Here is a 23,746-nt window from a genome sequence, read left to right on the forward strand (position 1 = left end):
AATTGAAACCTCAAAATATTTTTAAATAACTTATTTACGCATAAATTTCTCTCTCGAAAAGAAAAAAAAAAGTTCATTAAAAATAACACTAGACATTTTATCTTCCAAAGACTAAAAACTAAATGACTTAATATTTGACCTAAAAATTTCATTGACTAAATGATTTGAGAAATTCGTATACTACCAATTGGGAAATTGAAACCTCAAAACATTTTTAAATAACTTACTTACACATAAACTTCTCTCTCGAAAGAAAAAAAAAAGTTCATTAAAAATAACACTAGACATTTTATCTTCCAAAGACTAAAAACTAAATGACTTAATATTTGACCTAAAAATTTCATTGACTAAATGATTTGAGAAATTCGTATACTACCAATTGGGAAATTGAAACCTCAAAACATTTTTAAATAACTTACTTACACATAAACTTCTCTCTCGAAAGAAAAAAAAAAGTTCATTAAAAATAACACTAGACATTTTATCTTCCAAAGACTAAAAACTAAATGACTTAATATTTGACCTAAAAATTTCATTGACTAAATGATTTGAGAAATTCGTATACTACCAATTGGGAAATTGAAACCTCAAAACATTTTTAAATAACTTACTTACACATAAACTTCTCTCTCGAAAGAAAAAAAAAAGTTCATTAAAAATAACACTAGACATTTTATCTTCCAAAGACTAAAAACTAAATGACTTAATATTTGACCTAAAAATTTCATTGACTAAATGATTTGAGAAATTCGTATACTACCAATTGGGAAATTGAAACCTCAAAACATTTTTAAATAACTTACTTACACATAAACTTCTCTCTCGAAAGAAAAAAAAAAGTTCATTAAAAATAACACTAGACATTTTATCTTCCAAAGACTAAAAACTAAATGACTTAATATTTGACCTAAAAATTTCATTGACTAAATGATTTGAGAAATTCGTATACTACCAATTGGGAAATTGAAACCTCAAAACATTTTTAAATAACTTACTTACACATAAACTTCTCTCTCGAAAGAAAAAAAAAAGTTCATTAAAAATAACACTAGACATTTTATCTTCCAAAGACTAAAAACTAAATGACTTAATATTTGACCTAAAAATTTCATTGACTAAATGATTTGAGAAATTCGTATACTACCAATTGGGAAATTGAAACCTCAAAACATTTTTAAATAACTTACTTACACATAAACTTCTCTCTCGAAAGAAAAAAAAAAGTTCATTAAAAATAACACTAGACATTTTATCTTCCAAAGACTAAAAACTAAATGACTTAATATTTGACCTAAAAATTTCATTGACTAAATGATTTGAGAAATTCGTATACTACCAATTGGGAAATTGAAACCTCAAAACATTTTTAAATAACTTACTTACACATAAACTTCTCTCTCGAAAGAAAAAAAAAAGTTCATTAAAAATAACACTAGACATTTTATCTTCCAAAGACTAAAAACTAAATGACTTAATATTTGACCTAAAAATTTCATTGACTAAATGATTTGAGAAATTCGTATACTACCAATTGGGAAATTGAAACCTCAAAACATTTTTAAATAACTTACTTACACATAAACTTCTCTCTCGAAAGAAAAAAAAAAGTTCATTAAAAATAACACTCGACATTCAGTCTTCCTACAATCAGCTCTGTGAATTTTGCATGAACATTAACAAGATTACTTCTTCATACATTTAGACGCATAAAAATAATAAAAAAATAATACTATTTAATAGGAATGTTGAAATGATTTTAAAAGAAATTTCAAACCTTAATGATAAAATCCGTCTTTAAATAACGTGAAAAACAGGTTCAGTTAGAAAAAATAATTTTATTATCATGCAAAAAATTTCCAGTGTCATTAAATTTAAAAACTTAATCAGGGTGCGTAGCCAAATTATTCAACAAAGAAATAAGCACCTTTTAAGGACTTTTTTAAGCACTCAAAAAATATTTTCAAGCACTTTAAAAAATTATAATTAGGCAGAGTTGGAAAGTTTTTGACAATCGACGGTTTTATCTTGTTTCAACAGTCATGTCAAAACAAAAACCTTTTGGCGTTGTTTTTGACAATTGTCAAACAATCATGTAAAACAAATGACGTTTTGATACGCTACGGACTGACTATACGCCGAAGTAGATTGGGGTTGAATTAATTATGAAAACGTTGAATAGAACAATGATGTCGTTTTGCATAATTCGAAGAAAAACTCAACATAGTAAAGGAAAAATCTCATTTTGAGAAAGGGAAAATTAAGCACTTTTTAAAAACACCCAATGTAAAAAGCACCTTTAAGGCCGAAAATAAGCACCTTTTAAAAATGCTACGCAGCCTGTTGTTAAAAATTTGAAGTCATGCATAAAAATTCTCCTTTTTGGTAATGTAACACACTAAATGCCTTTTTAAGCGATTTTTATGCAGTGAAAATTTTTTTAATTAAAATTATTGTCCCAATTATGATTTTTCTTTTAAAAATTTTTTGAACATTCAAAAATTTATGTTAAACATTTGTGGATGTTTCCACTTATTTAGAATTTTTAGTAAGGCAATTATACATCTAATCAACCAATTGCCACATTTTCATGCCCTTATATATTTTTGGCTCTTAGGCAAAGCTAGTAAAATAGACAAATACAAAATTTGAGATTATTTAGACTTTTTTTACAGTTGTAACCTCAACTCTTAGCTGTTCAACTTAATTATTTTTTCTTCATGATCCAACAGTAATCAGATCAAAATTTTCAAATCTAGTTTATTAGATATAATTTACGTACGACTAAAATCAGCTATGATGCAACTCCTGATGAGCCAAGGTCACCACTGCCTTACCGTTTTCTTGACCTAGAGTTCCGAGGAGCAGAAATTCCAGTTGAGTGGCCAGACTCCAAATATGTATAAGGCTACTATATCATAAATATCTATACTTTTAAAATAAAAAGGACTATTAAAGGAAAAGTAAGAACCAGGAAGCTTTGTAGAACTTTCGTATAGTACAGTCAACTACATCAGAAAATAGATTTAGAAATATTGCAAATTTAAACATTGGCTCACTTTTTGCAAACAGTAAGTTGTATTTGTATAAAGCAGGTTTCTAAGTGGTGCTCCACAGAAACCTAAGTTTCCAAGAGTTGGTACTTTTTATAGTGTGATAATTTTTGAAACTTCTGATTATATCAAGGTCCAAGCTATAATTTTATCTTTTGGTTGCCTTTATGAAATTATTTCAAGTAAATAGCCAACAAGATAGAAATGGCATTTTTTAAAGAAAATATATTCAGACACGTAATTGCTGGCTGAATAATCTAAAAAAAATTTTATCCACAAAAATAACTACAAAATCTAAAGAAAGGAAGAAAATTTTTCGATCTAATAATACGAATCAAATATGGTATCTAGTGCTTTAAATAGTACTGCTGAAATAAGAGATCTTAAGTTTCCATGTTCATGGCTGCCAACATGGATAAGAAAAAAATCCAGCAGATTTTATATTATTTCAAGATTGTTGCACAATGCACTTATTATTTTACACACAGGGAATTTCATGGTCGTCAAAAAAGAAAATTTACGATATTCTCCAGTTACAATTGACATTAAAAGTTAGTTGAAATGTATATTACGTTAACTCATAATTTTGAATAGTAAAAGGCATAAAACTCAAAAATAGTTTGAAGAATTTAATTAAAAAAGGCAAATCAGAATTAAAGAAAACTGAACATATACATTTTAGAAAGAAAAAAAATTTAACTTTTCAAAAATGACATTTCAATAGGGATTTTTAGAAACTTACTCAATTTCAGGATATTTTTTAAAAATTGACTAAATCCAGAAATTTTATTAAACTAGTAGAAGCTGGCGAAATCCAGTAGAGTCGTATGTCATAATATATTAATTAGATCTAATTGTAGTCAATTCAGGGGTAATTCTAAGCCAGTCAAAATTCCGGGAAAATTTTGAGTCAAAAAAAGTATAAATTGAAAGAAATTTAAACAAGGGATTTAATCTCAATATTTCTTAGTTTACTTAATATATTTAAAATTTTTCGAAACTTGCGGGTCACTGTTAGCGAAAATTCCGGAAATCCAGAGCACAATCAGCCCTGTCAATTAAAAAAGGGGCAAATATCACATTGATTAAAGAATTCTGATTTTCAACTAAATTGCCATGTTTACAGATTTAGCAAAAGAAATATGAAATATTTAATTAGCTGGACTGAGAAAACTGTCAAATATAAATTAATTCACGGATGTCTTCGGAAGAAACACGAGTCAGCACATTTTAATCATCATCTATCATTAACAAGCAGGGTTTGTGATTTTTTTATTTATTCAAATAGGTACATTGTAAGAACTTAATGATTAAAAAAACGTTATAAATGTTTAATCAAAATTAATATTATCAATATTTTAGAAGCTTTCTAACAAGATTGAAATTTAAAGACTAGATCAAATAGAGAATTTAAAGGATACTTCAGGGCTCTGTCTAGGTTTTTCTGTTAGATACATATTATGAAAATTTATTCATAACTTGTGAAAATTAAAAATATTAAAAAAAACACAAAAATATGGATTTACAGTTTCTTACGAGATAAAAAAAAAATTTTTAGGAAAAAGTATTTTAAGAAATTACCGCTTTTACTAAAATTATATTTGTGAATGTACTGCTTAGCTGTAGTAAATTTGGGCTTGGACAGAACCCAGTTCATTAACTATTAAAACAGTTTCAATTAGCAAACCATAATTTTAATTTAAAATTTAGATTTTTCTTTTGGTTTTTAATATGACAAAAAAAATGTAACAGATTGATGGAAAACCTGATAATGTCAAAGATACTGCAAACATGTTATGAGAAAAAATACCAGTTACCTGTAAATAACTCTACAGCTTCAAATAGACTTTGAAAGGGAAGAATAACACTATCAGGAAAAAATATCTTAATTCAACACACTTTTTCTTTCTATTTTTTACATATTAGGGTAATTTCTTTTTAATATAACCTCAAGCTTCAGAAATATACATTTTACACGAATAAAATATAATGTAGATTTTTAATTCCATTATTTTTCAAAAATTTGAATTTTAACTAACATTTTATTTGCAATTTCAAATGTTGGAACTTAACACACACCAAGTACTTTCGTTAACTAAAATTAATTAATGCAGCAAATTTATAATAAATTTTAAAACTAAGAAAAGAAAATAATAAAAGTATCAATAATTTTAAACAGTATTTCTTAACCTTTAAAACAAATATATATATAAAAAAGGCAGTTGATCTAAATCAATTTTCAAAAAATAAAATCACAAAATTTAATTCAATAACTAAAAGACTATGGAACTAAAGATAGTACATTTTAAGTCGTAATTATTTACCATTGATAAGTGGTACTCAATGCATTTTCTAATAAGCAAGAAAAATTTTAAACTTAGCAAGAATCACTAACTGAAAAAGGAAAACACCATTTATGTACTAATCTGGCCAACCTTCCATTCCTTCAGCAAAAAGATACACAAAATCAAATTTGCAAAGCAAACATTTCAAAAAACTGCAAAATATCCCAGCATATTTAAGTCCTATAAGTTTAAATTTGCACACCTAAAATTAAAACTACTGTTAACTTTGAAAAATTTTAATAAATATGAAGTCATAAGCTAGAAATGCTACATTATTAAGCAATTGAAAAAATTTATTCAACAGAAATTATACAAAAACTTTTTACACAGAAAAAGAAATTCATATAACTAGATGTTAAGGTGAAAATGAAAACAATGCTTTATGATTAAATGAGTCCAAGTAATTTTACCTGAATGAACATAACATATGAAGTCCACAACTGATTCTTAGAAGCAGTTTCAACAGTTTATCACAAAACTACATTATAAATTAATAGTCACAAAGCATAGTTCGGAATGATCTTAATCCACCTCTTCAATTGTTGGTCCACCAGTACTGCCTCCGCCAGGTGCAGCTCCAGCTCCAGCGCCTGCACCAGGGAAACCACCAGGCATGCCTCCAGGAGCACCACCAGCAGATTGGTACAGTTTTGTGATGATAGGATTGCAAATGTTTTCAAGTTCTTTTTGTCTGTCATCGAATTCTTCCTTTTCGGCAAGCTGATTGCTGTCTAACCATTTCAAAGTATCATTAACTTTATCCAAAACCTTTTTCCTATCGTCGTCTGAGATTTTGTCTTTAAGCTTTTCATCTTCTATTGTTGACTTAATGTTGAATGCATAGCTTTCAAGAGAGTTCTTAGCAGCAATTCTGCTCTTTTGTTTGTCGTCATCATCTCTGTATTTTTCAGCATCTTTAACCATCCTTTCAATTTCTTCTTTAGATAATCTGCCTTTGTCGTTGGTGATAGTGATTTTGTTTTCTTTACCAGTGCTTTTATCAACAGCAGATACATTCAAGATACCATTAGCATCAATATCAAAAGTTACTTCAATTTGAGGCACGCCACGAGGAGCAGGAGGAATACCAGTGAGTTCGAATTTTCCTAATAAGTTATTGTCCTTTGTCATGGCACGTTCACCTTCATATACTTGAATAAGTACTCCGGGCTGATTATCAGAGTAAGTGGTGAATGTTTGGGTCTGTCGGGTAGGGATTGTTGTGTTTCGCTTAATCAGAACAGTCATGACACCTCCAGCAGTTTCAATTCCAAGGGAAAGGGGAGTTACATCTAACAGAAGCAAATCTTGAACTTGTTCAGACTTGTCACCATTCAAAATAGCAGCTTGAACAGCAGCTCCATAAGCAACAGCCTCATCGGGATTAATACTCTTGTTCAATTCTTTACCATTGAAGAAATCTTGAAGGAGCTTTTGGATCTTGGGAATACGTGTGGACCCTCCAACCAATACAATATCATGGACTTGAGCTTTATCTAGTTTTGCATCTCTAAGGGCTTTCTCAACAGGCTCAAGGGTGCTTCGGAAAAGGTCAGCATTCAGTTCTTCAAATCTGGCCCTTGTGATGGTGGAGTAGAAGTCAACACCTTCGAAGAGAGAATCAATTTCAATACTTGCTTGAGTACTAGAAGACAGGGTTCTCTTTGCACGTTCACAGGCAGTTCGCAATCTTCTTAGAGCTCTTTTGTTTGAGGTTAAGTCTTTTTTGTGCTTTCTCTTAAATTCTTGGACAAAGTGATTGACCATGCGATTATCAAAATCTTCACCACCCAAATGAGTGTCCCCAGCAGTGGACTTTACTTCAAAGATACCATCTTCAATAGTAAGGATAGATACATCAAAGGTGCCACCACCCAAATCAAAGATAAGAACATTTCGCTCACCAGTTCCTTTTTTGTCTAGACCATAAGCGATAGCAGCAGCAGTAGGTTCATTAATAATTCGAAGAACATTAAGTCCAGCAATAGTACCGGCATCCTTTGTGGCTTGCCTCTGAGAATCATTGAAATAGGCAGGAACGGTAACAACAGCATTGATTACAGTCTTTCCTAGATATGCTTCAGCAATTTCCTTCATTTTAGTTAGAACCATAGAAGAGATTTCTTCAGGGAAAAAGGTCTTATTCTCACCCTTGTATTCTACTTGAATTTTGGGCTTGCCTCCATCGCTGACGACATCAAAAGGCCAATGTTTCATATCAGATTGAACAGCAGAATCATCAAAACGTCGCCCGATTAATCTTTTAGCATCAAAAACTGTGTTACTGGGATTCATAGCAACTTGATTTTTGGCAGCATCTCCAATCAATCTTTCAGTTTCGGTAAAAGCGACGTAACTTGGAGTTGTTCTATTACCTTGGTCATTTGCAATAATTTCGACTTTTCCGTGTTGAAAAACACCAACACAAGAATAAGTTGTTCCTAAATCAATACCAATAGCAGGAGTAGCCATTTTAATGTATATTAGATAATTTTTTAAAGCTGAAGTAAAGTACTAGCAGCACAGCTACAACAGGCGACCAAAGTCAGTAAATGAGGACGATTTTTGTGAAATGTCCGCCTTTTTAGGAAAATAAGAAAATTCTAGAAGCTTCCACGATGTTCTACCAATCAGAACACGAGGAAATAGATAACTACGTCACAGAAGAGCGACGTTCTCCTTTAGGAGTGGGAGTCTCATTGGATGTATATGCTACGTAAAAGTGACGTCAGATCTAAACTTCATTTGGCGAGAAATCGCTAGAGCATAGCTCCATTTATCAAAATTATAAAATCAATAAAACTTGGTATTTCATGATTTCAATAACGTAACTCAAATAATTTTACGTGCAAGATTTATTAAAAAAAATCCCAAAATCACCCTAAAAATTTAAATGAGATTCAATCATGATTTTCCAAAAATAGTTATTCTTTAATTTCATTGCATTTAGGGATACTGCCATGGGGGATTATTAAAATTTTTCAAGTATTTTAAGATCGAAAAATACTATTAATTAGATTTGTTCTTCTAGATAAGTGTATAAAAAGAAAGATTAATTGTATTTTTTCAGTAAAAATAATTAAATAACATAAAGAAAATTCTTTATTTACAAGCGGCATGTGGAATTTGGCGTAAATTATTAGGCGGTTCGTCTGCCGGTTCGCCAAATTAGCCAAAGGCTAGAGGTAGCTTCCATTTCTAGATTTATAAAGTTTTATCAAAATTATTTCAAATAAAATTATTCAAAAAAAATTAAAACGACAATTTTTTCATATTAAATAAAATAACTTTTGTCCGAAAAATCAATAAAAATATTTTTTATCATTAAAATACAAATATTATTCAAATGCATCAATCAGAAAGAAAGCCAGCCCCCATTCAAAGAACTTCAACTACAAAGAACTAAAATTTTAGAAACAAAACAAATAAGCGGGAAATAGCTATTTTGTTTTAAAATGAGCGAAAAGCTGGTTACACATAATTTACCATGGTATAATATAATTTTATACTTAGCGTATTTAAATATTTTAAATCTTAATATCATTTCAAATCTGAAATTTTGTACATTTTTTTTTCCTGCAGGGTTGAAAAGTATCGACCTGAAAAATTGGATGACCTAATAGCACATGAAGATATTATCAGAACAAGTATTTAATATGTTGTTTAATTTATTTATAAAAATTTTTTTTTTTAAATTTCATACTTTTATTCTTCTAAAAATTCAGGCATACCAAAAATGTACCGTCTTTTACAACATCATAAGCATTTTTAATCCATTATTTTCTTTAGACTGTTAGGATAGTTTTTGGTCAAGAGTAATTATTTAACATATATATTCTACTCGTTCATGCATACGCAGATTAATTTAAGAACTATGCTAAATATTACTCATTCTTATAACTTCATATTGGGCCCTGTGGCAGAATTTTTTCTGACTTTCTGCGACAAACCTAACTAGAACCAATATCTTTCTGCAAGATATTTTTATCGTTATAAATGTATGTGTAATGAATTTATAATAATAGATGAAATTCGTGTTTATAAAATAAGTCTACATGCATAGAATAAAACTGTGTAGATTTTTTTTTTTAATTTCATAATATAAGTTTACATTTCTTAATAAGTTTAAATTGTTTAAGTATAAATTTGCATAATCTTCGATAATAACGAAAAGTTATAAATGTATAGATCTGCAGACAAAAATGCTTACTAGAGCATAAATAAAGATTACCCAGAACCTGTAATAAGATAGAACTTATAGAAATAGCTAAGAATGGACAAAAAGATTAAATTTATAAAACAAGATAACTGAATTTGAAGTATCAGTTTAAAACAGTATGATTTAATGTTTCACTATAGTAGTTATATCAGGTACAGAAACAAATCAGGTGAAAAAATTAATATTGAAGTTGAGTAATCAAAATAATAAAATAGTATTGACTATAACCGAATTCTAAAAGCAAAAAAATTAAAGCAATGTTTGTTTCAATTTTTTCTACATCTAATTAATTTTATCTAATTAATTAGATTCGATTAATATTGTACTGACTTATTGAAAGATTTTTTTTTTAAAAAAAGGAGGTAAATAAAACTTTTTTCGTGATCAGATTAAGTTCAGAACGAAAAAAATACACAGCGCTTGTGATTTCGCACTGTATTGTGTAAATATATAGCACTGATTCCACACGAAGTATGCAGAAGCAGTTTCCGACTCAATATGCTCAAGTCTATTCAACATCTCGAAACGAAATAGTCTTTATCAGTACTGAAACATCGGTATTAGAGCCATATTCATTGGATGCGATTTTTTTCGCATGCGTATGGAAACCTGTTTGAAAGTGACCAGTAAATATTTTTCACCAATCTGGTTTTCATTCGCATGCTAAAAAATCGTAGATAGTGAGATATCTTTCAGGCTTTATTTCATTTATCGTTAGATTGCGTTTTTTTTTTTTTTTCGACGATTTAATTCAAAGCATATAGGCATTTTTAGATGTTGTCGACTTCCATCTTATTTCTTTTTCGGAATGCCGCCTTGATAAATCAGTTTTCAAATTTGTTTTAACTATTGTGGCTTCACAATTGCAACAAATAACCTTTTCGCTAGACATGATTTTTTTAAAAAAAGAATCTTTTTACGCATGAAATTTTCCACATAAGTGCAAAAAATATAAAATGCTCTGTTCTCATAAAAAAACACAAAGCAAATTACTGCGCCAGCGATAGAGGCCGAAGTTGGCAAATTTCCAAAAATAGCTTAATAAAGGGGAAAAAAATTCTCCCCTTTTTATCCAGTAACTGTTTGTGTTGGAGATTAACGGAGAATTACGAGCGCTTTCTCCTTCCGCGGTACGCTAGAAAAAAAAATATTTAAAACAATTCTGTAAGAAAAAAATTTTGCAGAACCATTATTGCTTCTGCAGAAATTTTTTGTTTCTGAAGAAAATGTTTTTTTTTTTGTTGGTAAAACAGCTTCTGTTTCTGCAGAATTTATTTTGAGAACTTTTGTTTGTGGCAAACCAAAAATTTTTATTTCCCAAATAAAAAAAATTTTTCTGCAAAAACTCAGTCGCTTTCTGCGACAATGTCGCTGTGTCGCCGTGTTTCTGCCACGGGGATATTGGGTACAATGTATAAAAATTTTACTTTAGTTAATTAATAAAGAGAGTTTTTAAAGAAACAAGTTTAATATGTAAAGATCACGATACGGAAATCATCCCTTTGAAAGCATCAATGACATCACATGCAAATGTTATTATTAGCTTAACAACTGAAATGATTAAGCATTATAGAAATAGAAAAGGCAAAAACGTGACTAAACAGCTTCAGTTCAGTACTAGTGAAGATGAGGATTTCATGCTCTCAGAATAAGTGAAAAATATTTCTGGAAGAAAACCAGTAATTAGTGATCTGTGTAATGATAACAGTGATGCTGTTGTTTGCAGCTTAGACGATTAGTACAATTGACAACGAAATATTTAAGGATAAGAAAAAAGTTCATCTACAGAAAAGTGGTGAAACAAGATTATATATTAGAGATTTTGCTGGTAAGAGATATGTTGTTGCTTTTGTAGGTTGCATTGATGGAGATGAATATGAGTTTTTATTTTTTAGAAAAGTTAATCAATCTTCAACATTTATTTATCTCAGAAATGAAGACAAATCATACATAGATTCAAATGACATTTTGTTAAAACTTAAAGAACCAAAGCAAAGCGCCTAACGTTCTGTAGGTTTGGTATTTGATTCTGAACAATTGATTATTATTGAATATAAAATTTTTTAATTGGATTTGCATGCAAGTACTTATAACTAACAAAATAAAACTTTACCATCAAAATTAGGAGACAAAAATTTATTTAGTTATACTATTTTTAGAAAATTTCTACATAACTCTTCACATCTGTTTAATTGCCCCAAGGTACCCCACTAGGAAGTATAGACCTTGGGACAAATAACAATGTAGCTAAAAAAAATTAAATTTTTTCTGAGACAAATACAAAATCAAAACCTAATTAAAAATGTTTTCAAATGTTACAAGAATACCAGGTAAAATTTTGACAATAATTGATCAAAATTAAAAAAAGAAAGTAAAAAGGTGAGCCACTCCCCTATAATAAAAATATTTGATTTTTAGAATGATTGCTTAAAAGCTCGAAAGTTAATGAATTGAAAAAATAATCTATGTACAAAAAATATATATCTTGAAATGCTTAATAAATTGTTAAAAAGTATTTTTTTGAAATCTTTATATTGTTAGATTTAATTCTTATTACTTTATTAGATATAGAGGTGCGCCAAATGATTAGTTATTCAGCTCATATCAAGATTTGACAGAGCCAAATATTAGAATATATGTTTGTCAATATTTAAATTAATTCCAAATACTGTTTTAAATATTGTTCTTTTATAATTCTTTTTAGTTAATAAATTCATCAAGGAAGATAGATTACCTCATTTGTTATTTTATGGCCCTCCTGGAACTGGCAAAACGTCCACAATACTTGCCTGTGCTAAGCAAATATATTCTCCTGCAGAATTTTCAAGCATGGTCTTAGAGGTTAGTTTTAAACCATTGTTTAGTGAAACCTAAGCATTATTTAGTATTTAAAATCTATATAAGTTAAATTATTTTTTAGTAATTTAAAAATTAATTTTAAATAGAGTTACGGACAGTTAATTGAGTGCAAACAACAATTTGACTGATACCAGAAGAAAAATTTATACTGAAAGAAAATAACTTATACTAGAATAAACTTTTATTTACTTAACTTCTGGTGTACACCTCCATATTTTGACTATTGTATTGAATGAAATACTAACAATCAGAATATATATTATTGAAATAAGAATTTAAAGTTTTTCCCAATATTAGTGTTTATAAGATCTTCATAAAATTATTTTGTCCTAATAAAAAAGGAGCTATAAATAAGATTTATATTTTGTGTGTTATTGCCTATTTATTAGTTTAAATTTTGACTTATCTTTTTATGATACTCAAAACAGAAAAGCTATTGTCTATTAAAGGAATTATCCTAGAAAAAATCATTAAAACTTAAAAGTTAGATTGATCATGTAAACTGAATATTAATAAAAAAATACATCCAAAATAGTTACCAAGAACCATCCTTTTCCTCGCTAAATGTTATACTTTTCATAATTAACCATCCATATATTAAGAGAAACAAAAATTATATTTGAAATAAAACTGCATTTTACTGTAAAGAGTTTTTAAATCATTTTGAAAACTTTTATGTCGAATCAATATAAATTATTGAAATATGTTAATTATCTATTTTTTTAAAATATTTGAACTGTTCTGCATATTTATATGTATATATGAATTTGCATTGCTGTTTTTAAATCACCTGCAGATTTAAATGACCTAAAGTTTTATACTTTTAGTTAAACGCTTCTGATGATCGTGGCATTGGTGTTGTGCGAGAACAAATTCTTGGTTTTGCTAGTACCAGAACAATATTCAAGTAATTTTTTTTAATTGCATAACAAATAACTTATAAAAAAAAATGTCATTCATAAGAAGTATTTACGAAAACTACATTATATGGTTAAAATGTTTATTATTTTTTTAAAATTATTTTGATTTTTCTTAATCTTTGATATTGTTAAAATTTTTATTTAAGCATTCTTTTCTAGATTGGAATCCATTTTCATTTCACTTCCTACAATTAATTTTTAATAGATATGTGTGTAATTTAAACTTTACTCTTTTCTTAAATTTATATTTATAAAAAATTGCATATTTTAAAAGTTTGTTACTAGTTAAGTCATGAAAATAATGTTAAAAAATAATAAAATAAAAAAGTTTTAAATGAGTAATTTTATTTAAATATCACCTTAGCGTGATAAGGATGATATCCTTATCACTCTTTGTAAAAAAAAAAATTTAAGTTTTTAGTAGATATTTGAATGTATTAAAAAAATTCACCTATAATGTATATAATTTCTTATTAATTATAGTTTTATGTAATAGATTGCATGTTTGAAAAATCTTTTGTTTGTGTAATATTGTGTTTTAGCTAGAAGCTCTATTATTACTTTATTTATTTGTTTATTTATTTTTCTATTTATTTATCTTTTTTTTTTATACAGATCTTTTTTGTTAGCTTCAAATAGAGAGATTTAGTAATGTTTACATGTTAATAACTGTCATTCAGTGTTTATTTGTTGTTCTGTTCATGAATGTTAAAATTTTAGCTCTTAATAATTGCAAACTGTTGCTTAATTATTTTTAAAAATGCAATTTTGTATTATTTTTTGTTGTATCAAATTGTATTTGAAAGTGTATTTTATTTAATTATGAGCTTGCCTTACCACATCTGTTATGCTGACACCTGTATTAATTAATGTAGATCTGGTTTTAAATTGATTGTTCTTGATGAAGCAGATGCTATGACAAATGATGCACAAAATGCCTTAAGGAGAGGTGAGTTCCTAAGGGTCATTTTATATATATATATATATATATACTGTTAAAATTNCAATTCCTATTTATTTCTTACATTACCTATATATGTATATATAATATTTATATATAATATTTATCAATGTGTTTAGATATACAGGTTTCTAAGTAATTCCTGATTCTAATATCATATTTCCAAGTACAGGTTGCAACCATAATGGTTTATGAAAAAAAAATATATTTTCTGTGAGTAAACATTCTTATTTTTAGAGAATGTTCTTAATTCTCAAAATAGATGCAAACTTAAACAGATAAGTTTAGTTAACAAAGTTGTCTAAAACGTATCCCTTAATGTCGCTTATTTTTTGTCATATTGCTATAAAAGTGGCACTTAAGTTAAACTAAGCTGTAGGCAACTTTTCTGTATCAATTTTGTCCACGGTTTACTTTAAAATACTTTAATGTGTTGCCAGCTTGATTTTAGTTAGAAAAGAGCTAATAAGAAAATAATTATATTAGAAAAATAGTAAATGTGAAAGTAACTTTATTTTACACAAAATGTGTTAATGATAATATTAATCATTTAATATATTCATATAGTAAAAGTACGCTATAAAAATATTATAGAACTGAAATACATAAAAGATATGTTAATTTGATTAGTTGGGGCAGGTTGAATTTATAAATTTGTACAGTTTTAATGCAAATATTTTTGAATAAAAGCCCTGACTAATAATCATGTCAAGGTGTTATGTTGGTTTCTTTCTCTTTTAGTATCACTGGTGAAAACATAAGCATTTTCTTTTGCTAATGTTCACAGTCTTTATTAACTCTCGATTTAGTTGTTAAAACAAGGCACCAGACACTTAAATAGTTTACAGAAGTGAGAATATCATGGATATAAAACAAAGAAAAAAATAATGATTTTTAATTTTGAAAGTTTGACAAGTCATAAAAATTTCTTTTCAATATCTATTGAGCAATTAATATGAAAGTTTGCTTTGTCATCTGAGCTTTCTGTTTATTTTTATCTGTATTCTTCTGTTTTTATTTAATCTCTCAAATCATTCTTAATAACCATAGAGAATGAATTCTTCTGTATTTTTGATTATTAATAGTAGAACTTCCTGAAGGAAACAAAAAACCTCCATTCAAACAGCTGAAATATTTTCAAAAACAATATTTTTGGCATTAGAAACTTTTTAAATTAAAGGCATTATTATAATTTTTTTAACTGCATTATTCTATATGCATAAAGCCAAAGTTTGAAAGGAAAAAATATTTTATTGTTATAAAAAAAATTAGATTCTTGAATTAAAAATTAAAGATGTAATTTTTGGCAGATTATCTCTTTAAATAAAAAGCTGATAGATTAGATCATGCTAATTTAGCACCGAAAATGTTTCAAAAATTTCCTATCAATCCCAAACAAATTTTAATCAAAACTCTTTTGTCTTAGATTTAAAAAGCAAGCCCAAGCTGCCATCACTCACTTAAAAAGTTATATTTCGACCTTCATTTTTCTATGCTGTTATCAGAGGAAAGGAAATAAAATTTTCCCTTTTGCCAAACCATCAAGGTATAAAAGGGTTTGAAATAATAAAATATGCAATTTTGTAACAAAAATATGCAATGTTTTTGAATATTTTTAATAGTCAAGTAATTTAATCTTGAAACGAATTGATCATTCTGTTTTTAATGACTGGGTGCATTTAATAATGTTTATAGAGATCTGATTTTTTTTTTAATTTAAAAAAATGACAGTAGTCTTATCTGTATATCTGATTGTGTATTCTTATTTTTTTTCAGTGATAGAAAAATTCACTGAAAATACTAGGTTCTGCTTGATTTGCAATTACTTGTCAAAGATCACACCAGCCATTCAATCAAGGTGTACACGTTTCAGGTTTGGTCCTTTATCAAACAAACAAATTTTGCCAAGGCTCGATCATGTAGTGGAACAAGAAAAGTATGAATTTTTAGTCGGTAAACCTTGTGTTGGTATGTGTTTTAAAAATGTTTTAATTATGAATTGTCTTTTTTTTTTTTTTTTCAGATTAAATGTAACTGAGGATGGAAGGAAAGCTTTAATGGATTTGGCACAAGGTGATATGAGAAAAGTTCTTAATGTTCTACAGGTTTGTATTATCTGTGTATATATGTATCTATACATACACCGAGCCGGTGGAAGACGTTTTCGTGTCCCGGGTTATACGGAAAACAGCGCCTTACTTTTGGAAAAGGAGGCTGCATTTAAAAAAATACCTTTTTTCCCCTTGGTGTAGTCATAATGCTGCAGAAAATTGCTTTTTATATTTCAAATTACAGTATTTCTGCACGAATATTATAAAATCCATATCAACCCTGACTGTTAATTTAAAAAGACACAAAGAAAATAAATAACAATTAAGGATTTCAAGGCTAAAAAAGTAAACTGTCAGTTAAACTAATAAGAATATCAACTCAGGTATTCCAAAATAAATATCTATAAAAAGTAATATTTTTAATGACATACAAATAAATAAAATCATAAACATTAAAACTTATTTTTTCATGCCTTTGCAAACACAAACTCAGATTCTTAAAATCAATTGAAACTAGAGACTTAACATCTTAAATAGAAAAAATAAAAAAGTAATTATTTTAATTGAAAAAGTTCAATTGGCATACCTACATTGGAAAGAACAGCAGTTAAAATAGTCTCAAATAGACAAAAGTGCACTTATTAAATTGAAGATTAGATTTAAATTGATAATTTAAAATACTTCTTTTCAAATTTTGTAAAATGCTAACTGCCTCTGTTAGCAGCTGGTCCACATTTTTAAATAAGCTGAATTTAAAGTATTTTGAGATTTAAAATCATACTATCATATTGCTCAATTGAGAGTGGCTTTAATTTTTGTCTCTAACATGATCTTTGGGTATTGTCATGAATTTGTTATTAAGATGTTTCGTACAATGTATGCTAATATTTAAAAAAAATTATCCTAATTATCTCAGTGCTATCTTTGATGGTTAGTAAAAATCAACTTAGTAACTTTGTCAAAATCAAACTGCACTTATCTTCATTTTTTAACTAAGCCAACGAATTTCATTTGTAAGGGTTTTTCGCAAAAGCGTTAAGAAATTTATAACAGTTAAAATTCGTTAAGTTAAAGGAATGCACAGTTCCAAAACAGCAAACAATACATTTTAAAGCAAAAATTCCATTAATAAAAGAAGCAAAAACCAAGTAATTGAGTATTTAACATTTAAAAGTAAAAATCAGTCTTAATTGGTACTTAAATTACATTATTTATTAAATAGGTAATTAAATTACATTATTTATTAAATAAGTAATTAAATTACATTATTTGTTGAGTTGGTAATTAAAATGTTCTTTATCTTGCCAACCAAATTTTCTTTCCTAATGTGAGACCAAAGAGTTAAGACTTAATTTTTCTAAATTTTAAAAGTGTGTACTCTAATATATTATTTATGTATAGAGTGCAAAAAAAAAAAGAAAAAATTAATAATAAATAAACTGACCATTCTGAAAAACATTTGATCTAATACGAGGCCTGTCTAAAAAGTATCCGACCTTAATTTTTCCTGCGCAAAGCAGTGACTCTAAGGCGGCGCCTTAGTGTACAGTGGAAGGAGGAACCTTAATGCACATAACTGAATTTTTTCACCGTGTTCACTTGTGCAACTCGCTGGCTGGTGGTCGCCAAGTAAGGTGCTGTTCGTAGTGTTCGTCGGATTTAGTTTTCTCGCAAGATGACTGAACGAATTGAGCAAAGATACTGCATCAAATTCTGTCAAAAGCTTGGTGATTCTCAAAGCCAAACAATTCGTAAGATTCAGCAGGTGTTTGGAGAAGAAGCGATGGGTGTAACACAAATTAAGGAGTGGTTCATCCGATTCAAAGATGGCCGCACATCAGCGGAGAGTGAGTAGCGTTGCGGCAGACCCCAAACAGCTCGGAGTGCAGCTAATGTTGAGAGGTTGCGAAATTTGGTGATGGCAGATCGTCGTTTGACAGTGCGGGAGATTGCAGAAGAGGTTGGAGTGAGTAAAGATTCTGCACATGCAATTTTGCGTGAAGATTTGAACATGAACCGAGTGGCTGCAAAATTCGTACCCAAGTTGTTGTCGCCGGAACAAAAAGCACGCCTCTGCACATTCATCCCAATTGATCCACACTTTCTTAGCCAAACATGGAATTACAACCGTTCGCCAACCTCCCTACTCTCCATACCTGGCTCCTTGCGACTTCTGGTTGTTTCCAAAATTGAAGACGCCACTGAAAGGATCCCGTTTTGAGAGTAGAGAAGAGATAATGCGGAACGCGACGACGGAGCTGAACACCATTCCAAAAGAAGACTTCCAGAGGTGTTTCCAGCAGTGGAAGGATCGGTGGGCTAAGTGTGTGCAAGCACAAGGGGCCTACTTTGAAGGGGATTAGGGTCCCAACTCCGTCAGGTATTCGAAATATTTTTTCCGGCCAAAGGTCGGATACTTTTTAGACAGGCCTCGTATGATCAGATCTTACAAGTTCTGAGACTCAAACTTAATGAGGTGACCCCAAAATGGTCAATTAATTAGTGCCGACACTATCTTAAGTTACAAAATTTTAAAAAAATACTTTCTCTGAATTAACATACTTTTTTTTTTACACGGATTCAATTTCTGACCCCCAAAATATATGGGATATTTGCAATCTGGGAAATATTGCCCAAATAGTATAGCCAGAACCGCAATCCGAAGTTTAGACCCCTTAATGTTGCGTATCTCAACAAATGTTAAGAACCTTTTGAGAGAATTGAAAATCTTTGCACACAGTTATAGTTTTCGATAAGTTAAATTATAAACATACAACTTTTTTAAGATTCAATTTCTCTGAAATCATTCAACCAATTTTGCTCAAATTTTGTATACCTGATTTTAAAATTAAAGTATGTTTCCTATCTTTTGTTTATTACAGTGTGCTTCATTAGCATTTGATGTTGTAAATGAAGAAAATGTTTATGCTTGCGTTGGACATCCCCTAAAATCGGATATCACAAAAATTGTCAACTGGTTACTGAATGATGATTTCGTATCTGCCTTTAATAGTATCCTTCTTATCAATTGTTAATTTTATTTCAATTTAATTTATTTTATTCTAATTTTGTGTTAGTTTCATTGTAAGTTATTTACAACATTAACACTATATTTCTATAAATATATTCCTCAATTGTCTTCAAAATAATCAGCAGCAACTGAATGATTATCTTAGGACAATTTCAGCATAGGTTTGTGCAAATATTACAGTTACAATAATCTGATATGTAACAAAGAATATTGTTTTATAACTTTTTCAGCGAGCAAATCAATCTGTTGGCAAATTTTGTTACTAAATTTGAAACTAGTTAAGCAGAAAGTAACAAACTGTACATTTCTATCTCCTGTTTTTCTTTAATTGTATTTTCAAATCATCGGTCACTTTTGGTTGCCCCTGATGCATACATAAAATTATAAAACGAACAAGTAATATACATACCAAACTAGATTTTTTTTTCTTCTGAAAAAAGTTTTTTTTTTATTTTTTAGTTAAGTTTTTTTTGCTTTTAAATTCTTTTTTCTCTTATTCATTATGACTATTGCTAACTTTTATTTTAAAAATTACTTTTTAGTAGTATTTGTTTTGCATTATTTCATTTTATTATTGGGTTATATATAACTATTACAACTGTTGCATTACAATTGTAACTATTACAGTTGTAACTATTGCAATTGTAACTGTACATTTTAAATAATTGTAACTATTTAATTATGAAAATAATATTCTCCTTAAAAAAAGTTATTCTTGTTTATTTTATTTGTGGCATATGCCTAATCTTGATTCTTTACTTTCTGTCATTTTTTAACATGTCTTTTTTTTTCTTTTCTTTTTTTGTCATTATTCTTAACTGAATGTTTAGACATTAATAATATGAAAACTTTAAAAGGATTAGCTTTACAAGACATTTTGACTCAAGTTCACTTGTATGTGCACAGGAGTAAGTATTTTTAAATTATCTGATTCTTTTTAAATTTTACTTCTTTTTAATTTTACTTAATTGTTTTAAAAAAAAAATGCTTTGCAACATTGTGCCTTCTGAAATGAGTTATTAATAATATGTGAAAATACAGTCTAATGTTAACGTGAAAGTATCAAAAATTGTTTTCGAAACCCATTTGTTGTCATTGGTATGATGATAATAATAAAAAAGTTACATAACATACCATCTTAAAGGAGGGCTTAATTTTAATCATAAAATGCTTTTTATTATAAACAAAAAAAATTTACATTTTGCAATTATTTAAAAATAAAGTGTGTTAAGTTCATTATTATTCATACATAAAAAATAGCATTAAATGTTTCTTTAGCCAAGTTTGAACTCAATTCAGTGAATCCTTACAGATAACCTTGAACCAAAAATGATTCATTATTTTTAAATTTTGATGGAATAATCATGTATTTCTATTTCTTTTGAAAAAGAAAAAAAAAGCATTAGGATATTTAAATTAAGGATGCATATTATAGTTTTTTAACTGACTGCGCTTTGTCAAAGTCTTTTGGCTATAACATAATTTGCATTTTTTGCTTAGGTTACCAAAGTAATTGTTTCTCATTTCCTCTTCAAAAGGATTGTTTTTAATGACTCAATGAGTGCATTCATACTCTGTTTTATTTAAACTGCTTTGCTCTTTTTAATATAATCCTGAATGATGAAATAATATAAAAATAGTGGAATGTGAAGTATGTTATGAGTTTTATTCTAGACATTTTGCCTTCATTTGAAATCAAATTATCTTGCATAAATTTTTATCGTTTATACATTTTCTATGAAATGGATTAATGTTTTTGTTCACGAAATTTTTATTTATGTCAAATGTTTTACTGTTTGTATATAAAAAATATTAAAAAAATGTGTAATTATCTCTACTGTCCATATTTTTATGCAAATTTTGCCACAATTATCTTTATTAAAAAAACTTTCTGAATTTACTTATTAACCATTACAAATTAATAACGTCATATTCATTATCGAATTCTTTTCTATGAACTGAAAATTTCTATAATAAAATGTTTTTAACTCAGAGATGATTGTGCTCCAGAAATCCAAGGTACAGAATTTTCAAGAAATTATCGATCACATTTATGCATAAAAAAATCTTGTATATTTTATTTAATAATATTAGAACTAAAATTTATGCTTGGCATCTCTTTCATTTGAAAATATTTTTTCAGGTAGACTAATAAATGTGATTAGAGATCAAAGCAAACTTATACATAATTATTAGTTTAAATTAACCAGTTATGAACTCTGAGTAAATGCAATAATTAGGTATTATCCAGAATTCGGATTTGTTCTTGTAATTCTTCTCTTCCTTTAGAAATTTTGTCTCAATGAGTGCTTCAATAAAATTTCCCATTAAGAACTATTCACATATGTGTAAAAAAGGGGGGCTTTCAGTAAATAAGTAGCAATAATTATAGTTTTTGACGTTAAGGAGTACAAAAAAGACTCGTGAACTGTTAATTAGTGATTGAGTCTATCTGAGGGACTTAATATGGAGAAAGCATTTATTGGTTATTTATATTAGAAAGTTGCTTTTCAATGAAGAATTATTTGTAATATGATGTATCCAAATTTGGGGATTATCTGTTAAATGAGATTTCACTTTATTTATTTTATTATTATTAGACTTACTCTTTTTTTTCTATATATTTCAGTTGAATTACCAGATAATGTGAAAATTCATTTGCTAGTAAAAATGGCAGATATTGAGTAAGTATTATTATTTTGTATAAATATAAATGTTTGTGTTATTAATATAAATGTTTTTTTTTTCTCTTTTTTTTTAAATTCATCTCTAAATTGCTTTCATATCTTTACTTGTATTTTAGGATAATCATTAAACTGTTATAAAACTTGATCTTGTCTTAATTTATCAATTATGTTAAATAAATTTTTTATATTGTGACTTGTGATTACATTTAGTAAAAAAGCTGAATTGAAAATTGCTTTGATGGATTTTGTAAATTCATAATCTAAAACTGAATAGTTTTTGTATAAAAATATTTTATTACAAAACCTTTTATTTATGTATTGACCAAAAAATCTTTTTCTTTTCTGCAACATAATTTTTTGAAGTAAAAAATACAATGCATGCATTGCAAATTAATATTTAAATGGGAATAAATCAGAAATATTTCTGAATTCTGATGAATCATTATTGAAGTACTCAAAATGAGCAAAGGGGGTTAAATCATCAAACATTTAAATAATAATTTAAGTCTCCTCTTGGCCATAGCTTTTTTACTTGGATTCTAAAAACAGCAATATATTACAAGCAGTCTTTATTGAACACCTTGTTTAGCGAACAATATTAAAAGAATTTGATGTACTATAAAGGTTATTATAGATCATAATAAGGAAAATATCTCTTAAGCATGCTAGTAACGTTACTTAATGATGACAGTATATTTTATTGACCTTTTAAAACTATTTGATTTGCTTGATAAAATAATTTATTAATGAAACAAAAAAAAATTATTTTATAAAGTGAAACTTTTTTTCTTTAATTTTAGAGATAATTTAGCTGCTGGTACTAGTGAAAAAATTCAACTCAGTGCTCTGATATCTGCCTTTCAAGTTGCTAGAGATATGGTTCAGTGAAGAATTTGTATATTTATTTTAAATAAACTTTTGTATTCTTAATAATCATGTATTGTGTATTTAAAATGTTTCATTTTTATTGAAGGCGCATTTAAATAGGAACACTTTATTTTCTATTATATTAAGTGTTTTGTCAGGCAAATTACTATTTTTCAATGATAATTTGCATTATATAAAATGAATAACCAAGCTAAATCTGATACACTAAAGTTCTCAATGTGACATAATTATCAACTGAGCAATGTAGTGAGGAAAATTCCAAATTTATTTTGACTCAGTTTAATAAATTAGCAATTTTCCCTCTAAAAAAAAAAGAGGCACCCTAAACTTAAAAAAAAATGTTTCAGAAAAGTATCACTGTGTATTAAACTAAAATATTAGACCAATTGCTTTACTTATGTTACCAACTAAAGGATTTTAATTTAATTAGATAAATGAGTTGTTACTAGACAGTTTGGCAATTTCTCAATACGATAAAACTACTTCCAGATAAATTTTGTTTACCCCAAGTAATTTTGAAATTTTTTAAACCTATGCAATACATAATTTGAGTCGAAGATATATAGTCTTTTAAAAAAAATTACTAAACAGTTCATTACAAGATTTATGTCTTCTTTCCTCAGTGAAGCATAGTCTTAAACTTAGTAATAAAACAGGAAAATTTTAAATTTTGACTGAACAATCTTCACTTTTTAGTGAAACCTATGTAAATAGTTTTCTAAACCCTTAGTTTAT

At 27.9% G+C, this 23,746-nt stretch overlaps 2 protein-coding genes across 2 annotated transcripts; one reads left to right on the forward strand and one right to left on the reverse strand.

Moving 5' to 3' along the window:
* Positions 1-5,667: 5,667 nt before the first annotated feature.
* On the reverse strand, positions 5,668-8,549 carry LOC107440487 (Heat shock protein 70 cognate 4). The gene has a single exon (XM_016053425.3). The coding sequence runs from the start codon at positions 7,865-7,867 to the stop codon at positions 5,918-5,920; it is 1,950 nt and encodes a 649-aa protein (XP_015908911.1). The 5' UTR covers positions 7,868-8,549; the 3' UTR covers positions 5,668-5,917.
* Positions 8,550-8,625: 76 nt separating this feature from the next.
* Positions 8,626-23,056, forward strand: LOC107440488 (replication factor C subunit RfC3). The gene is made up of 11 exons (XM_043042654.2): positions 8,626-8,885; positions 8,978-9,042; positions 12,319-12,455; positions 13,301-13,380; positions 14,269-14,342; positions 16,131-16,290; positions 16,378-16,459; positions 19,288-19,417; positions 20,267-20,344; positions 22,066-22,120; positions 22,924-23,056. Exons 1-11 carry the CDS (start codon positions 8,851-8,853, stop codon positions 23,009-23,011), a joined length of 984 nt encoding a protein of 327 aa, XP_042898588.1. The 5' UTR covers positions 8,626-8,850; the 3' UTR covers positions 23,012-23,056.
* The last annotated feature ends 690 nt before the right edge of the window (positions 23,057-23,746 follow it).

This window comes from Parasteatoda tepidariorum, chromosome 2 (genome assembly GCF_043381705.1).
Source record: "Parasteatoda tepidariorum isolate YZ-2023 chromosome 2, CAS_Ptep_4.0, whole genome shotgun sequence".
Lineage (NCBI taxonomy): Eukaryota > Metazoa > Arthropoda > Arachnida > Araneae > Theridiidae > Parasteatoda > Parasteatoda tepidariorum.